This window comes from Echiichthys vipera (assembly GCF_963691815.1).
Source record: "Echiichthys vipera genome assembly, chromosome: 9".
NCBI classification, from domain to species: domain Eukaryota; kingdom Metazoa; phylum Chordata; class Actinopteri; order Perciformes; family Trachinidae; genus Echiichthys; species Echiichthys vipera.
The window spans coordinates 16,999,934-17,019,250 of record NC_139834.1 but is presented as its reverse complement, the minus strand read 5'-3'; the positions used below and the strand labels follow the sequence as shown (position 1 = coordinate 17,019,250).

General features: G+C 40.0%; 2 protein-coding genes across 2 annotated transcripts in view; both read left to right on the top strand.

Moving 5' to 3' along the window:
* LOC310952356 (homeobox protein Hox-C10a-like) overlaps positions 1-7,407 on the top strand; it is a 54,547-nt gene extending 47,140 nt beyond the window's left edge. The window contains exon 5 of the mRNA XM_083920950.1: positions 7,281-7,407. The gene's annotated coding sequence lies outside the window, so the exon portion shown is untranslated. The remainder of the gene's footprint in view (positions 1-7,280) is intronic.
* A 194-nt stretch (positions 7,408-7,601) lies between these two features.
* Positions 7,602-11,023, top strand: LOC310952041 (uncharacterized protein; the record flags this gene model as incomplete). The annotated part of the gene is made up of 2 exons (XM_083920528.1): positions 7,602-7,944; positions 9,886-11,023. The coding sequence occupies 2 exons, from the start codon at positions 7,602-7,604 to the stop codon at positions 10,410-10,412; spliced, it is 870 nt and encodes a 289-aa protein (XP_083776654.1). The 3' UTR covers positions 10,413-11,023.
* Between the last annotated feature and the right edge of the window lie 8,294 nt (positions 11,024-19,317).

Sequence of the window (19,317 nt, the reverse complement as noted above, 5' to 3'; positions counted from 1 at the left end):
GGCTTTTGCTTTTGTATAAACACCATATTTACCTGCTGTCTCTCCAGTGGGCACATTGCCTCCAGATTGTGAAGCAGCTCGCGAGAATTAAAAAGCAAAAAACAACCTACAATTTCAAAACCGGCGCGTCTCTCTGCAACGTCACAGGAGGACCACAGGACTGTTTACGACTGGAGAGCTGGACTCGTACAACAATTTGATAAAATATCAGTCAAACTGCAACTCTCCGTTGAAGAGTGCTGAGATGTTTTTCTCTCACAAAGATGCATTCATTTTTTTTGGACAGATCTGTGCAGAAGGATTTCAGTTTCAACATCACTTCAACAACCCAAAGAAGCGCAAGAATTTGATAGATTATTGAATAGTGACATGAATGGGCCTTATAAAATGCCTCGCGTAGTGGGGGGCAAAGGAGCACAAAGAGAAGAGGTATTCTCCTCCATCAATCTTTCACTACAGAGCTTTGTGTTATGTTCTGGAAAACAGCTCTGACAACAGCACAGTTTTTTATCCTACCAAATATTATGTACCAGGCCGTATACTTTACCATTATCCCCGAACGTGGGAGTTTTAAATGGACTTCTTTAAAATAAACCCCTTTAACTGGACCAGAGCGGTTAACATCTGCTTTTTTTTGGACGTGGCCTTTGGAGAGGCACTAGAATGGTTGTGAGACGTCGCTGAAAAATGAATCCAAGAAGCCTTTATGTTGCTGGACAGATTAGAGAAATGAATGTGCTCGCCACAGTCGCAGCATCCCTCCAACCCCTTTCTAGGCCCTGTCGCCGCCATGTCGCGAGGCTGAAAAGGTACTTTATTGAAGTTTGGGGGCCGAAGTGGGAGAAGGCCGAGTTCACCTCGAGGACACATTTTCTGTCCCATTAGGCTCATTTCAGTCTGGATGGGCGACCTCTACAACCCTGTGTGACCTGACTCACTCTCTATTCGTGTACCTTCTGTGTGCGCCCTCACTGGTCCCCCTTGGCCCCAGCTTTCTTTGTGGATTTTTCTGCATTGTGCTTATAGAGAGGCCTGCGGCGGGGTATCACTGAATGTGTTGCTCCCCTTTTGTTAATCCGAGTGGCCCAGGACAGTGTTGAACTCTCGGACAAGTCCCTGCATCCAACAGATCTGCAGGACTTCCAGACATGCGCTTTCGTTAGAGCATCTGAAACCGAGCTGTCAACAATTTGTGGTCACTTTATTGCGGTGATAACAGGAGAACCCATCATGGTTGCAGTATTCTGAGAGATTATGAAAGATATGCGGTCTGATTGTGTGTGGTTCAAGCTTTTACGAACCTGTGTTGTAAAAAAAAGATGATCGTGCATTTATCCCACATACATTTTTAAGGTTATTAACCTGATATAATTACAAATTCATTAAAATTAACATCAAGCTGTAAAAATGTTACATTTCCCAGGGATTAATTACAACCCCCCCAAAGTCTCCAAAAACAGGAGGCAGTAAAAATAGTCTCTGACTTCTGTGTGACTTAAGAGAATAACTGGCCTCAGGTCAGTACTTCCACTCAAAAGCAAGCTGCCAATTATAGCTAGGTGTTTCTGACAGTACTGGGACAGTTGGCCATTGTGATTAGTTCATGGACAGGGACCTTCAACTCTGTCTGGAAACCTTGCAAACTTTCCACTGACATTTCTCTCCCCTAAAACTTCTATTTTGAATCCAAATGAGATTGTTTTTCCCTCTCACATTAGAGTGCTACTTACTTTAAGCTGATCATTTAAGTTTTGCTCTAAGATGCTCCAAATATTTATTATAACAAACACATGAAATGTGAGTTGTTCCTTTGAGATTGTTTTAAGTTGCTTTGGTTTGGAAAATCTTACATCTTGTTGCAAAGAGCCTCGAATTTATTCTAATAAATAATGATAAATAATTCCCTGCATGGCCATGCAGGACCACATCTTCGGCGTTGAGCGGGGAAATATTCGACAGCATGCCTTCTAAGATAAACAGCTGACACTGAAACCCAAACAACTAATCTGAGTGTCTCTCGTTTGTGTGTGTGATAATTCAGCCTCCTGCTCGTGTGTCTGAGGCTACAGGTGGAGCTCAGATTACACTCTAGTGACGGGATGTTTGAGCTCTTGGATAATTAAAGACGTGCAGCTACAAACATGAGGCATCATTTGCGAAGATTTTCTCGCTTTGACTTTTCGTTGACTTAGCTTTGTCTAGGATTTAATGAACGCGGCTAGATTATGCCTTTTTGGATTTATTATGAGAACAAAGTGAATGTGTACATTTAAATTATTATGTGAACAAAAGCTTGTGCCGTCTGTTAGTCATGTCTCGCGTGTTGTAATAAAACCTTGGGCTCATGCGCAGACTTCTGCACATGCTTTGCTTAATATTTACACAGATATTTTGTTGTTTTAATATTCAGTGATAAGTGATTCAGTGATAAGAGAACATAACTTTAAAGTTATGTTCTCTTACCTGTCAGAAGATCAACACAAATAAAAAAAAACTACACATTTGATCTATTTTGAATGAATAAAAGCCATAAATTCCTTTTTAATTCATGTTTGAAGCAGCCGTTTGCTCCCAGTTGAATCATTACAGAGGCTGTAGTTATTCGGAACCTCGCTCCTCGTAGGGATATCTTGTATTTCATGTTTGAAGTCCAGTGTTTAAATTCCTCAACACTTACTCAGCCCTAACTGGTTTCTTTTCTGACTCGAGACTGTTGAATCACACATGATTCTCAGCTCACATTGCACCGCTGCAGGCTCGCTGTGATTTATGAGCGCCTCGGGCGAGGAGTCTCTCTCTCTCTGTCTCTCTCCTGGAAGATATAAAAACTTTACCCAAACAGCGGCAAGAGGCAACTACGAAACCAAAATGATCAGCTGCTGTGTCGGCAGCGTGGTTTATTACCTGCTTTTATTGTCTACGTAGAAACTCTTTTTTTCTCCACTCGTCTCAGGTGAGTGTCTTCTTCAACCGCTTTGGTTTGTGATGAAAGGTCGGGGCCATGTGTATTGTCATAGTGTAGTGTGTTTTAAACGGCAGCCATGGCAGTTGCATAAAGGCAGAGAGAGTTGAAACAGGGGTCACGCTGCTATTTTCCAGGGACAGAGAGCCTCTCTCGCATTGACCAGCAGTGGGTGTGTCATAAATCCGTAAATCTCTCTCCCATCCGTTCACTCTAGGGAGCAGATGCACCATGTCTGTTCTTTTTGTGTGTGTGTGTGTGTGTGTGTGTGTGTGTGTGTGTGTGTGTGTGTGTGTGTGTGTGTGTGTGCCTCTGTGTGTGTTAAATTAATTTACATAAAACTAGATTTTAAAACTCCATCAGACATGTTAAAAATGATTTACTGTCAGTGCTGGCAAACATTTTAAACAAGGGGACGACAAAGCAGTTTGGATCAACACTCTGGTATCCCACTAGACTCCAGCATCACATCACACAGGAGATGATGGCCTGGGTAAACTTGCCAGTAATACTTTATGTCATCATAACGCCTCGCTGGGAAATTTTTCATTAGCCTATTTGCTGCATCGTTGAGGACCTTAGAAATTACAGTCATTTTCCCCCTCAGTTCAAGGTGTCACTGGGGGCCCAGATAGTCACTAGATTGAGTTATGATTATGTTATTCACTTTTCATTAGCCAAAGTGATCTGAATATGGGATCCTAAGACTATAGATCCACAATTATGTATAGGTTAAGTGAAAATGCGCTTTTTATTTGATTTGCTCTCGGAAAATGATTCTCCGGTGCATTTGTACGGCCACCAGTTGCGTTTCCACTGCAGTCGTCTCATACTTTGAGCACTCTGAGGACAGCTGCTGCATCATTTGAAGTCACATTTTTACATGTAGTTACACATTGTTACCTATAATGCAAAAGACAGTTGAAGGCGAAGAGCATCATCTAAATGTAATTACAAAAGGGTCACCCCAATCCACATTTTAATTTCGCACAAACCCCAGTGTGCCTTTAATAGTTTTTGAAGGAGATTTTATATATTTTGAGACCATATTCAACCAATGCAATGAGCCCTTTAGGCAATAAGACGGAATAAAAAAGGCTCACCCCACTTCCAAAATTTTATTTTATCACCCCTAGATTAATTGATTTGATTGAAAACGGGTTTTAATCTAAGATAAAATACATCTAAAATATGTTTGATGTATGATGTTAAAGGTTTGTTTATAACAGTACACATTTGTAGTAAAGCTGCTTTACTAAAGCAGCAATACACGTTTCAATTATCAGTTGAGAAACAAACTTTGTGGCCTTAATAGTCAATATACATATATGCTGTCAATCCTTATTGTACACCAGATTTCACAGGAAAAAAATAATAAACATGTTTGTTTTTATTCTGCAGCATTATTTTGACTATAGATTGGAAAAAACTGATTTCCAGAGTACAGAAAACAAACAAACAACATTTGACACTTAGATATTTATGGGCTCAGAGCTGCATGATTTATGTTTGTGTGCACTCTCCAGACAGGCCAGGATTTACAGTGAGCTGTGCATTAAACAGGCCCAAATTAATACTCTATGTTAATGCACGTGCTTGTGCAAAAGTCAGGACTTGTTTGGGAAATTGACAATGTGTGTCTTTTCCTCACTTATGAAGTGCAGTCTGCAAACTAGTCCTTTCATTTCACTCTGCATTGTTTACAGCAATATAGGGCACCGGGCCCATAAATCTTCTCCTTGCTCTGCCAAGACAGCGCCATTTGTATGCACCGTTTTAACCGACAGCATCCTCTGCCCATTAACGTCTTCTCCCCAGCTCTCTCTCTCTCTCTGTCTCCTCTTATCTGCCCAGCTCTGTCCCCTGGAAATACATTAACAGATCCGTGCATTCGTTAAGCTCTGAAAAACAATTATGGTTTTCTTTTTTTAGTGTAAGGAATTTATAATTTACAGGGAAAATAAAATAAAAATACAACAATGTTGTTGCATTCTGCAGATCCACCCCCGCATGTTTGCGGCTGCAGCTCGGCTACTCCCCGTTCCAATACTGTTTTCCCCGGTAAATTATTGGTATGAAAAATAAAAGTTCATCGACGATTTCCTCGGTTGTTTGTGTCAGCAGGCAAGAGAGCGCAGAAGGTAAGGAGGAATTGTAAAAGGGTTGACACCCAGAGCGACCGGCGCGCTTTTGTGTGAGGGAGAAAAATGATTTATTGCCACTGAGGCGGTTCAAACAGAGTTCACGGAGAATTGTGGTGGAGGCGCGGAGGAGCTAAATTATGGTCTTGCTGAGCTAGTATATCATAGATCCTATCTCCAATTCAGAGAGTGTGTTCAAGGGTGTGAGGTAAGGAAAACAAAACGAATTTAATGACTTTCCCCCATTTCAGTCAGCGTTGATGTTCGCTGCCTAATTCGCCTGTTAATAATAATGACAATAACAATAATAATTATTAATGTTGTAGTTATTGTTATTGGTTGATTTTGGTATAAAACGAGATGCAATCAGTTTTCATTGCATTGACATTTCTATGTGTTTTTGGTCTGATGGCCTACATTCAGCCAATACAGAGATTAACTGGAGATATTTAGATTTTTAAATGTCATTTTAATAGATAGGTTGAAAAGATTAAAGCTGTTTTCAGTTCCAAATTATAGGTCTGTTCTCCAAGTTAAACGTGTAGTATTTATACAGTACAATTGAAATATGACAATAATAATACCCTGTAACAGCCGTTTAAATACAAATGGCTAAGCCACAGTGTAAGAGGAACTGTGCCCTTGGAAATTCCAAATTAAAATATTTCATTTGCTAAAACAAAACAAAAAAAAAATCCAAGGACATGACTCCACGTTGGATATTCAGGTAAAACATCAGTGATGGTGGCAGCAGGGGTGAAACGGAAAAGGGGGAAGGCTCCTCTTCTTCCAAGCGATGCAACCCTGAGTGCATAATCCATCACCGCTGAGAGACATCTAAAGAGGGTTTTCTCGACAGCTTTGTTGTAGTGAAACACCAGAAGGAACTTGTATCTAAAGCCTGCTCCAGCTAAGATTGATACACACAAAATATGCACAGCTTTCTCGTTTTGGAAGATACTTTTTGGGTGCACTCTTTAAAAAAAACATTGTGCTGGCTTCATTATTCTAGTTATATATCCACTTTGCATACATTGTGCTGTGCTGAAATTAAGCAATCGTGTTTTATGAGATTTTTCTCCCCAAAGTAACTCGGTTAGGCCACACTTGATGTAGCAATTATCCCAAATACCCCCACCCCCAACAAAATATTTATTATAGAGGTTTTAAATGAAGTTGCAAAATTCATATTTTACTTAAGTGCTCTGCATCTTCATAACTATATTCCCACGTTCCTAGGGTTTTATATGCACTAACTGCGAAAATGCACACATAGGAGCTCTATACTGAACGTCTCCCCCCACTCTTTTGTCCCTGCAGCCGTGCAGCAAGCGGGGTGTTTACCACCCAAACCCTCTAGTATTTGACTGTTGCCTCCCAGAGCCACAGACTGGGACACTTGATACTGTACAATGATGCCTGATTAATGCAAATGCCTGGAAAAAAATTCTCTAATGATTGCCTCCTTTGTCTTTGTGTGGCAATGACTGTCAAGCCTTTGTTTGACCACTCCCCGTGAATCCTATTAAGCCAAAAGCTACCACTTCCACTCCGACAGTTATAAGCATATGCTGTTATTTAAAGGAGAAGCCCGCCGATTTATAATGGACTGTTAAATGAGTTGCAAACTAAATTATCCCAAAAATAATCTGAACGATTTCTTTTACAGGTAAAAACGCAGCCTTATTACAGAAAAGTCCATAGATAAAGCAGATAAAAGCATGGAAATACTTGAATAAATATTATTTATAATGGTGTTTAATTGGAGAAAACTACACCCGGAACACAATTTATTTTGGGGTATTTTACATAACAAAGAAACAAAACTTGAGCGTAATAATGAGCTATGGTTGTTAATATTATCCAGTATATTATTCCAGCCCATAGACGTAGCCTACTGTAGCAGGAAGTCCTCCCGTTGTATCTGATACCAACAAAAAAAAAAGTTCAGGGTGTGCAGCTCCTTCTAATAAAGGCGTCCTGTCAAAAGATTTACAATATTACATCAACACTCTTTCTAATGAGACGCTCCTGTAATCTCTGTCCGTCTCTCTCCTCTTTGCCATTTTCTCTCTCCGTATAAACACATCTCCCTCTTTCTCTCTCACACTGATTAAACAGATGTTGGCTACTGTTCATATGCCGTTATTCTGTTTTTTTTTTTTTTATCCCTATAGGTAAAGAAACGCAAGCAGCTCATAAAAAAAAATGTTGTCTAAAGAAATATCGCAGAAGCTTCTTCGGGCGCCCCAAATTGCCAGCGGATTATTTTGTAACTCCAGAGCTCTGCCATTGGAGGACGACCTCACGTGACTACGGCACCCTTCTGGTAAATATTATTCAAATGTTCCACATGGTTACTCCAAGTGCTCTTCCCTGCATGCCTTTATAAATTCGAGTTAATTGTGATCGCATATTAGACAGACAGAAAGTCCCTTTGTTTACTACTGTTGAGGGATTCCTCGTTTTTATTTGAGACAGTCTGATGAGCCAGGTCCATGGACCCCCAACAGTCTGCCCTCCCACTGCAGCTGCAGGGCAACAGTTTTGCTATGAGTTCTGGACAAGTGCCAAAACTAAACGCGGCATACAATGAAGGAGGAGGAGGAGGAGGAGGCCAAGAAGCTGAACTTCATCAGCAAAACATGACCTCCTCTGCATATGTCAGTTCCAGGTTGAACCCAGGTGAACAGTTTCAGAGCCCACTGGAGCCTCTGGTTCACTACCATGCCAAGGGCGAGCTGGACATCAAGAGCAGGAGCTGCAGTCTACTCACCATCTGCCGCTCAGGAGTAATTTTTCCCTGGATGAATCCACGGACAACTGACTCTGAACATTCTGGTAACTCTGTTTTTTTTTGTATATTATCTGTTACTTTTAAAGCTATAAGTGAGTGTAGACAGTTTCCATTACGTGCTCTGGTGGGGTGAATCCAAGAAGCCAAATCTAATGAGCATTGCCCTGATTTGTGCATTGAATGTTTAACTCATATCTGACCTTCGCTGTAAGACTGTTTGTTGCATGAATACACGTGCTGCAATTAAAGACACAGTCAGCCCCCCTTTAGTCTTTCATTTGATATCATATTCACAAACAGAGCAGATACAGGTCTAACCAATCAGTAGTAGAATGTGTCACCTGCATCATTTACTATGCACACAAGTGCTATATGCTCTTTCTCCTCTTTGCTTTGGTCAATGATTGAGTGTCAATGTTGTTGCACAGTTCAACAAATGTCAGTGTCTTGCTCATAGTTGTTCGTTCTTCCGGGTCCTGAAGGTAGAGCTGCACTGGCGATAATTTAATCTGATGATATATCATCTTTCAATGGAATCGATATCATGAAAAAATCGTATTGAGAATTTGTACTGCACAGTTACCTTGTCTAGATTGACAATAACAAGCACATTGAGTCAAACTTATCAGAAAATGTTTTTCTGAAACACCTGAGGGAATATCATCTGAAATTGCAGTTTTAGTTTTATAATTAAACTTTACATTAACACATGGTTCAATGCGATCAGCTGGATTAAATAACCCATGATTTTACACAAGTGAGCAGATATTGTGATATACTGAGATACAGTCCATTCAAGGGGGCCACAAGGGCTGCACGATATTGAAGAAGGAAGATCCATATATGAAAGATCGTATCTGTTTTCTATGTCACTTTAAACACAACGTAGAAAAACCAGCGATCGTACTGCGTTATAGCGATATTCATGTAATTTGGACAATGCTTTGTGTTCTGATCTTTGCACGTTATGTTAATTTTGTAAATGTTCTTTATAAAATGAGAAAATACCATGTATCATTTTTCCAGTATTTAAATCACACAGGAGAATTTAAAAAATAGGCTTTACCATGTGGTTATGTCATATAGACTAACTATTCATGCTATATCGTGATATATTTTGTTATGAAGATATGAAAAGACCTATCGCCCGGCTCTACCTGTAGGCGAAGTAATGTTAAACACCTGCAGTGAACAGGCTGCACAAATCAACACATTTGCAACAGAGAATCTTCTCTTCTTTATTTTAAATGTAAAATCAAAGTATGTTTTACAAAAAAAGAGTTAAAGAAATGGAACATCACAACAATATGAAACAAAAAGTGCACTTTCAAACAACAAATAAACATTTCATTGCTTATATGATTCTCCGATTTGCTTATTATTCTTCACAGAAATTGCTTAAAAAAAGATCACTGTCTTGATGCTACAAACAAGCTAACATACAGAAAGGAAGCTCCAGTCTCCCAGTGTGGTGTTAAGGAGACCACTTTTCTTTCTTAGGTCACTACAGGTTTTATTAGGCATCCATTAACCCCTGTGTGTTATGTTGTTATCAACAGGGCCCTAGTATCGCTCATATACATGTCAAATGGAATCTCTAATGGTGGTTATTTTCAGTGGTGGTCCCAAGGTACCTTTTAAGTGACTGAGATGGGGATTTGACAGGCCTGCTTCCGTGTGTAGCTGTGATTAATGTGGCCTGTCAGGCAGTCGTAGTGGCGTCAGATGTTTCCCCCAGACTGTTTCTTCGGGAGGTAACTTTCCCTGAACACATGACACAGTAGACAGCCGGTCTTGTATAGTGTTTCAAGCATGACTGAATATATAGGAAGAGCTGAGGGCCCTACTCTGTCCCAGTTGATTGGCTGAGGAATAACAAGGGCCTTACTGGCACTTGAAGTCCTTCTGTGGAGGGTTTACATTTCCGGATAGACTTGTTAGAAATGTGGCTCTTAATGCTCTTTATGTGCTTCCTCTCGCATCAGTCAGCGGCAGCGTGGTGGCGGGCAGAGTCGTCAGGAGGGAAAGGACGGCCTTCACTGACAGCCAGCTGCTGGAGCTGGAGAAGGAGTTCCACTTCAGCCCTTACCTGCATCGTCCTCGGAGGCTTGAGATGGCGGCCGGGCTGCAGCTCACCGATCACCAGGTCAAGATCTGGTTTCAGAACCGCAGGATGAGGTACAAGAAGGAGCACAAGCACGGAGAGGCGGGGGGCTCGTCCCTGGGGTCTCCCTGCCACCCTCCCCACCGCTCAGGCTCTTGTGCAGATCGCCTGAGTTTTCAAGGTGCATGTGTCGTAAGAACTTCCTCCTCAGAGCTGCACTTCATGGATTACGCTCCCATGTCCTCCTCTCTCCTTGGCTCTCACAATGACACCTGCAGTGGTCAGTGTATTCACCCCGCAGACCTGCCCCATCTGAGCTGCATACTTCCATCTGTTGTAAACGGCCCTTTGCCCCCCTGTATGGGCGCAGATAGTCATCACCATGCTGGCATTTCAAACTGGCCCTAGGGCCCCATAATGGCCATCCCTCCTGTGCTCATCAAAATCTCAATGATACATTCACTTTCACTCACTTGTGAAAGACTGGAGGATGTCTTATTAGCATCCCTGGGTTGAAATCCCCTTAACACACCATTCATGAAACATTTTAATTAAACTATATGAACATATCATAATTAAAGGAGAGCTACAGTGATATCATTTGTGTTTCTCAGGCACAGTGACTGAATACTGCAGGTCAAACTTGCTGCTCGCATTGTAGGTACACGGCATGCACAAGACATTCTAGCGGTTAATAAATACATGTTTTTGCTGTAATTTTGTGGCTGTTGCATTTCTATTGTTATTGCCTGTTAATGCATGTGAGAACCATACTATGAGTGATTTTTCTATTTCCCTCTGTTGACAGATAACAGCTAAGTGTTGTCACGTCACATTTTTTATTATCTACTGTAAACAGCAGGTCATTTGTGTAAAATGTTTTTTGGGAAATGGGCAGAATAATGTTCATATCGAATGATGTTATATTTTTGTTAAAGCCATTAAAGGATACGGGAAGTCTTTGATACAGTTTCTTGATTAATTGAGATGTCACTTACTGTACATGCCTAATAAATGCATTTGGGAAAACTGTAGCTCTTGTGCAATGTTTACCCTATTCATCCTTCCTTGTTTTTTTCCAGCGGTATTTCATGATTAAGGATTCCTGGATCGGATCCCAAATGGGGATAAAAAAAAAAAATCTGAAAGATTCTGTAATCAAATTAATGCATGCTTTAGATTCATTGAAAACTCTACAGTATTGTGCATTCAAGTTGCACAATCTTGCCACATAAGCCTCTTCCTCGCTCCTGCCTCCGAGTTCCCCACCATTAATCACTGAGACAAGGCAGTCTTTCCAGCACTCCAACCACAAGCTCTGAACCCACTGGGCACCCTGACAAGATCTCTTGCCTCCTCCTTCCCAACCCTTGTCTTTTCAATAGCCAAATTGTAGTGCTGCAAGTTGGGGCTGGCCTCTCGCTCAGGGGGGCATGTTAGTTGTGTAGCTTAGAAGCCTCTTTCAGCAGCCTAAAGGCCACAACAGACCAATGAGGTTCAGTCACTAATGACAACATATTATCTTAAAGAACAATGAGGAGACTTTGTTTCGTAACAGCATCCACACGGCCATTGTGCCGAGTGGACTTGCAAATGTTAATGATGTCATGAAAACATTTTGCTATTTTGGATTTCATGATTTTGACTGAATGAGCTAAATTGCACACAAGGGGACTTATGCGCTCATTTGACAGAAGTGGGTCACAGGTTCTCTTGGGTCTCAACAGTTTTACACGTCAAGAGTAGACAGCAACTTTCAAGATGGAGGAGTGAACCTCCTCTTATACCTGATAATGTGAGCCTGAGCGTCAGTACTCCTAACAAAGATACACACATATTTTGGACATGCTGACAGTTTTAAATCAGCGGCCGTACTGTAAATGAGCTGTCACAGAGGACTACTGACAGCTATGAAATGAGGAAGCTGGTCCCCTGGTGGTCCTGGATAGAATGACTTCCTGCTCTTAATTCATTAGCTAATCAGTCAGAGTATCAGCTGTCATTTGGTAAATATTTGACACCATTTTCAGCAGGTCTCAGTAGGTGTCAGGGGAGCCATATAGCAGCCATAACTCTGTGGAAATCTTGAATAAAATAAAATGAGGTCTACACCACATCTGTATCAAAAAGGCGGTGACAGCTAGGTAATTTAAGAGAAAAGTAATAAAGGCAAGTGAGAGAAAGAGATGAAGCAAAGGTTTTCCCCTTTAAATATGTTTGCCTGAAAGAGAGAAAGAGGGGGGTTGTGGAGAAGAAGAAGCAGACAGTGTTGGATTCCTGAGATTCTTGCATTTGCTGGGTGATTTATGGTGTTAACGGTTCTGAGGCTCTATAGGAACTTTACCTCTGGTTTCCTCTCCACATTCTCCTTCCAGACGCTAAAAGGCAGGAGGATCCATGCACTGGAGTGCAGTAATTCTGTGGCTGGGGTCAAGGAGGATCCCCAAGGGGTCAAGGAAAACACCCCCCTTAAGGGCCCCATTGCAAGGGGGAGCAGTCTGCTTCCATTTCAACATTAAGTTAGCCAGTTGTTCTCACATTGGTTCGCTCCTACTTAGTAACTAAAGTCATTACTTCCTTTTTTACTCACTTGACCCCAGTACGATGACATCTATTTCAGGGAGGGGACAGATCCGCAAAGCCAAAGAATTTTATTTTTTTCCGAATGGACTTTGATCAGACTGGAGAAATGAATAAAGTCGATCTCTGATGTGATAAATGATGGCAGCCGTGGTGCCATGAAACCAGCTTTGGTTACGGTCCATCATTAATTTTTTTGCATTATGTCCTTTACAGTGACTGATGTTCCACTGTCCAATCTGCAGCTGTTGTGAAACTGATTTTTGGAGTTAGACTTGAAAAATGCTCTATGATTCAAGACTTCTCTTAAGCTGCCATGAAAACAAAACTGCTGTGTCGTTAACAAAGATGTGTTGCTTTAAGTTTCTTCCAAAGCATTTACCCCTGCAGTCAACCAACGTAAAGCCTGAAGATCATCATATTACCATCACATCAATTTATTGGAGTCTTATGTCATGATGTGGTAATTCCATTTATTATATGGGGATCAGAGGCAATAAATTATTATAATAAATGGCTTTGGTCATCATCAACTGTTTTTGTCTTAAAGTCTTAGATCATTATCCATACATGTACTTATCTCCACCATAAATGCCAATGATTGACACACTTCACACTTCCCATTTTATAAACTGGGATAAACTCCACTCCAAAAGCACAACAACTCTATCAATACTATGGACTTGGTTTTCCACTTATTTATCCACAGTTAATTCATTTATTAAGAGGATGTAGAGCACACTAAGAGTGATATCCTCCTCACTTTTATTAATTTATTTAACCAGGTTTGTTACTCTGTTTACAAGGGAGACCTGGTCAAGAAAAGCACATAGATAACATAAAAATGATCACATAGAACATTTGCACACAGACAGCCCTGACTGAAATGAACTCGCCATAGTTTTAAACTCATTCAGTGTTACTATGGTTTGAAGCTTGAGCTAAATCTGTAGATTATTGCATACAGCAGGTGCAGAAAACCTCAAATATTTCTTTCCCAGTAAAGCTCTGACTTGAGGAACGGTAAAATGCAAAAAGTATTGCGAACCGAGATAAAGATATACAATAGAAGTTTTTTTTAATCAAAGGAAAACAAAAGTTTTCATCATCACATCAAACCTGAAACTATAAAACAGCCTTTCATGGATCGATGTATGTGTAATAACTCAACACATTCAGAGTACAAGCTTAAGTTGAGGAAGCCAATCACAAGACAAAACAGTACATACAAAAATATAACTCTTCGACAGTGCACCTTGGTTTATTCACTAATAATATATATGAAGCAGAAAATGCATTGGAAAAAATTAAACCTTTTTGTCATGAAATTATGCGTTTCCTGAAGAATATTTTGAAAGGTTAGGTATAATATTGTATGTTTTGTTTTTATGGTCATTTATACCCTTTTGTACATTTCTGTATCCTCTAGAAGGAAATGTGGTATTTTGTACAAAGTATGCTATCACTTTATAATAAGGTCCTTGTAATAGGAAGGGCCTTATAAGATGCTTATTGACAATATTATGTGTTAATAAGACTATACAGGTGTCAAAAAACAACACCATAAGCACATCTATTGTTAGATTATAATACATTTATAAAAACTTATAAGAAACACATTATGATTATTATTAGTAGTTTCTATGCACTTATTAACACCTAACTATGCTGATCAATGGACTAAATATAAAGAAACCAGAAAAAAACTCACACACACCTGAGAAAAGTTTGCTGAATAAAGGACAGTGCACCGGATAAGAGTTGTGCAATGTGGTCTGAGTTAGAAATTGAAATTAAAACATGACCTACTGTAGGATAAAAACACTAAAATGTGTCATGACCTATTTCCACAGTTGTTGCTGTTTGAATTTCTGTTTTTTTTCACATGGTGATGACACAACTTTATGGGCCCGACTGCAACATCTACTCTCCCAAAATACTTGGAGATGAACACAACATCCAAGATTAAGACCAATTTGAAACTCATTTTAAATTTTTCTTTTAAATCATTTTGTTTGATAATTGAATGATTTACATGATGAAATTAATAGAAATAAACGCTTCCCACAATGAACTACTTACTTTTATTGTTGAGCAAAACCCTGAACTTTTATGCCCGGCCTTTAGGAGGTTTTGTTCTTTTTATGACCTATTAACCTTCTCAGCCTTTTCCCTCCACAGTAGTAACTGCTGCCCACCAGTCTCTCCAGGTGCTTGTTGCTCAAGATGATTGTTAAGTATCAATTTCCTGTGTCACCTTTATGGGTTTTATTTATTTGTCTGCTCCTTCGTGTGGAACAGAGCCTGAGCATTACTCAGGTAGATGGATTATAACTCAACTGCTACGACTCATCAATCTTGGAAATTTGACTTCCTGAATCTCATACAACTGTTACTGTCATATTACGGCACGGCATTATCAAGATCAATGACATTTTAAATGCTTCCCAGTTAAGGATGATCGGTGACAATAAAAAGGTAAGTTGGTGATGAAACTGTCTCAACAGTGGTGAGCGGCACTGTGCACAGTGAGCGAGTCACCTGCTGAAGCTCACTTTTCCCTCTGAAGAGCTCCGTTTAAATGAATGAACTTGTAATCACAACAGTCACCCTGTTAAATGTCACATGTTGACCATTATCGATCGCCTAAGAAATATTTAACACCCAACAGCTTTATCAAACAGAATATAATCAATGCACTCTTTTCGATGTTTTCATTTTTTTAAGAAGCTGTTGGGAAAGAGACAGAGCCTTTCAAACAGAGGGTGAAGGTATATTCAGACATATACAGGTCTATTCAGACATACAGTATGAGAAAAACAATGAGTTTTTGAATATTAAAGCATGTAAACATGTTCTAATAGAAACCCTAAATACAAGTATGAACCTGAAAATGAGCATGATACGTGACCTTTAACACCACGTGACCTCATGACTTTCACAATTTAAAAGGTCTGCTTGGATTCTTGGAGACCTAAAGCTGTAAATTAGGGCTAGATGTCTATGATTGGTATTAACACAACTCTTTTTCTGCAGCACAAGATCTGGGGTCTAATTGACTCTAAACCTTAGCAACATCACAATGTAGCATAACAAGCTGTTCATTTCTATGCCTGCTAATGACTTTTTGATAAGCCAGAGGAATTTATATTTGTTCAGGCATAGCTAATATAAAATCTAACATTCCCATCACTTTGGCACATGTGCAAGTCCCATTTATGTGTGCACTTAAATACTTTCCTAAATATTGGTTTTATTTATTTTAAAGAGAAATAAAAAAGTTAGTTTTGCAAATATTGTTATTTTTACACACAATGAGGAAGTAAATGGAACATTTGATTTTTTCATTGACTGCATGGATAATCCTTGTTGATCTTCAACTGTTAAAAACACAATGGTCCAGTCATTTGAGCATAACGTTGTTCTAACCCAGAGAAACTTTATTTTAAATTCTACTGGAGGGACCAGAGTTTTAATAGACACAACATATGTCAGGTGAATGTCAGGCGAATGTGCATACAATTATGGTCAAAACGTACCGAATATTTCCATTTGAGGGAAAGTGCAGTCATAATATTCATGGAGTCTTGGGTTTGAATATTTCACTCAATGAAAACATCATGAAGCTTCAGTGAGAAGCTGAGACAGCATGAAATAAGAAGATATTAACAACCTCAATGCGACTTAATGGGGAATAAAATACATGAAATTAATATTTTGTAAATATCCAGCACCGTACCTTTAATTTAACTTAAGGTTTGGACTTTTCCCCGCTTGACATTTTTCCTTTTATGAGCCTTCCTGAGCCTCAACAGAAGAAGTGCTTCATTAATGCAGTGTCATTTTTCTATCAGCATTTTGCTATTTAACATGATTAGTATGCACACTTGAGTACTGATCTACATTGTGAACAAGCAGGGGATGTTTAAGCAAAAAAAATAAATAAAAAACCCTCCTTCTCTTTCCCTGCAGTGAAAACAGTACTGTATGAGGGGGAACATCACAGAGTGAGCCGCAATGATGAACATTTCCTCCTGTTTCATGTTTAACCCTGCTCATTTCCCACAGTAAGAACTCCGGAAACACACAAGTGTGCGCAGCAGCTTGGGGGGAAGATGACTGATGGCTTGTTGTCATGATGTTTGGGATTCTGCCGACTCGAAGCCTCTTGGCTCACTGAAGCTGTGAAGCGCTGCAATACATACTACAGGCTATTGTTAAAAAGTCCTGGTATTAGCGAGGTATTGCTTCATTGTCACACTGTTGAGCCGGTGCAGAATGCAGTTATCTGTAATGTCCCTGGCCATTTGCACTGTAGTTGCATTGGATTTATGATTACAGTTCATGCACTGTGACAGATTTCATACATTCAATGATGAAGCAAGGGCAATTATTAGAATTTCTAACCGTGAGTGTCTGGATTTCTTTGTTTCCAAGTGGTATACCCTGGGTTGTGTGTGGGCCAGGTACACACTAAGCTAAACCTCACTTCTGACATCACCATTCCTCAAAAATGTCAATATTTGGAAAAAAAACAACCCAGACATGCTATCAATCATACAGATAGCCATCTTTCAAGCGGTCAATGTGCCACACTTGAATATCTGTCTGCTTGTGCCTCTGACCCTTTCTCTCTCTTTATTTCTCTTTGCCATATTACAGCTCTATCATGATGCTACATTGATGAGTCTGAGCTCCATAAACATGGCAAAGATGGCTGTCATCTTCCCCTCTTAGAACTGCATTAACGGCGGTGACCTCTCCGGCTGGTGGTGACACTCGTCTGTCAGCGCTGGTTAATTCCCAGTCTTGTAAGGGTCAAGAGCTGACATATAATGAGGCTTGACAACGTTGGAGGGCTAGACGAGGGTCTGGTGTCAACGGCGGCCAGGAGCATCATGTCAGCAGCGTCAGCGTGAGGGGTTCAATTCAAACCACGGAGGTAATCCGAGCACGGCCGCACTGATCCCAGGGCCTCGACTGCCTATTGACACACATCAGAGCATGGACGCAAAACAAATTAGCATCAGTCAATATTCTCTCCCCTCCTCCTGCCTCCTGACACAGCCACCCAAGTGCTGCCATGTTTGCCTCACCTCAAGTCAAAACAACAGAGACAATAGTGATCGTGATGAAAAAATGCCTGCAGTTTCAAGAGGATGTTCTCAGGTTTGGGGGGCAAAATGTTCACATTTCTGGTCTGTGTGTATGGGATACAGAGTTTGGTTTGAGGGAAATCCATTTCAGAATTGGATCCATTTCACGTAAAGTGTGAGATTATTCTCTCTCTTAATTCTCAGTGCAGAATTTGTGGTTTAGGGGAGACAAGCTGTCCAGAGGAAGGAGCCCCAGCTATAGATGTCTTGCTTTTTTTTTTGTGCTAAATGTGATAATATAACTTCTGTTGCATAAAAGGTGCTGGGCAGCGATGTGAAACAACACTTCAAATATGCTAATCAAACATATGGCACTTCTAGGCAACAAATACAGATCGCTGCTCTCGTCCTACATGATAAAAAGGTTACTTGGTTTTAAATGTAATTTGAATACGTCCGAGGGCTGTAATAGGCTGCTGCATTTAAAAAAAATAAAAAAAATAAACTTTGCATAGAGGAAAGCAGAGATTGCTCACACCTGTTTTTTCTCTTCTCCTTCTTTCTTTTCCCCTCTCTGCAACCCCTTTCCACCTCCCCCTCCCTCTGCTGAAAGCCATTACAGAAATACAATTTCTAATACCTCCGCACAGGTCTTCGATCGACTGCAAACAAATTTATATTCAGGCGGTAAACAGAAAGCTGCAGAGATTTATTTATTGAGTGTGGAGGAGAGAAACAAGCTAGCGCGTGAACCCTGAGTAACCTCCGAGCTGACATGAAGATGGATAAGTGCACCCTGCAAATGCATGGAGAGAAGGGATATATTGCACTCAGTCATTCAGCACATCGCTGCCTGTAGAATCCCATTAACTCCCACAGCTGGGACCATATTTCTGTGTAGTAAGAATGCAGTTAGAAGTTGTTCATTATGCTGAATTATTTTGTAATTACTGCAGACTTAAAAGATATTGTTCAAATAAAACAATAAGAGCAGTAACAGAAAGTTGTTTTAGGTTTTAGGTTGTTATTAAATAATAATTGTTTTGAAACACAATGATGCTAACAATAATAAAGATAATAATAATGATGTGTGGTATTGGTTTATACTACATACTTGTCTCTGTACAAATAAACATTAAATAAATAAATGCCGGTTTGCTGTGGCTTTCAATTAACATAGGCTATTAAATATTTGTTTCCATTGATTGATCTAAGTATAAAGAGGGGCAGGAGAAAAGATTAATTCCAATGAATTCTAAATGATAAATAATAACATTTAGGAATATAATTTTAACATCACGGCTCCACCTTCAGTGATCATTTGTGCACAAAACTCATGACTGTAAACACAAACCACAATCTCTTCCCTATAGACTGAAAGCAAAACAATGACACAGTTTGGAGATTAGACATTTAACATTTGACACTATCGTATTAGAATTGCTGAAACTGTGTGTGTGTGTGTGTGTGTGTGTGTGTGTGTGTGTGTGTGTGTGTGTGTGTGTGTGTGTGTGTGTGTGTGTGTGTGTGTGTGTGTGTGTGTGTGTGTGTGTGTGTGTGTGTGTGTGTGTGTGTGAAAGTAGGTCAACAAACTTCAGAAAGAAAAAAAAAACGTGTACTGTTAAGCTCGTTGACAT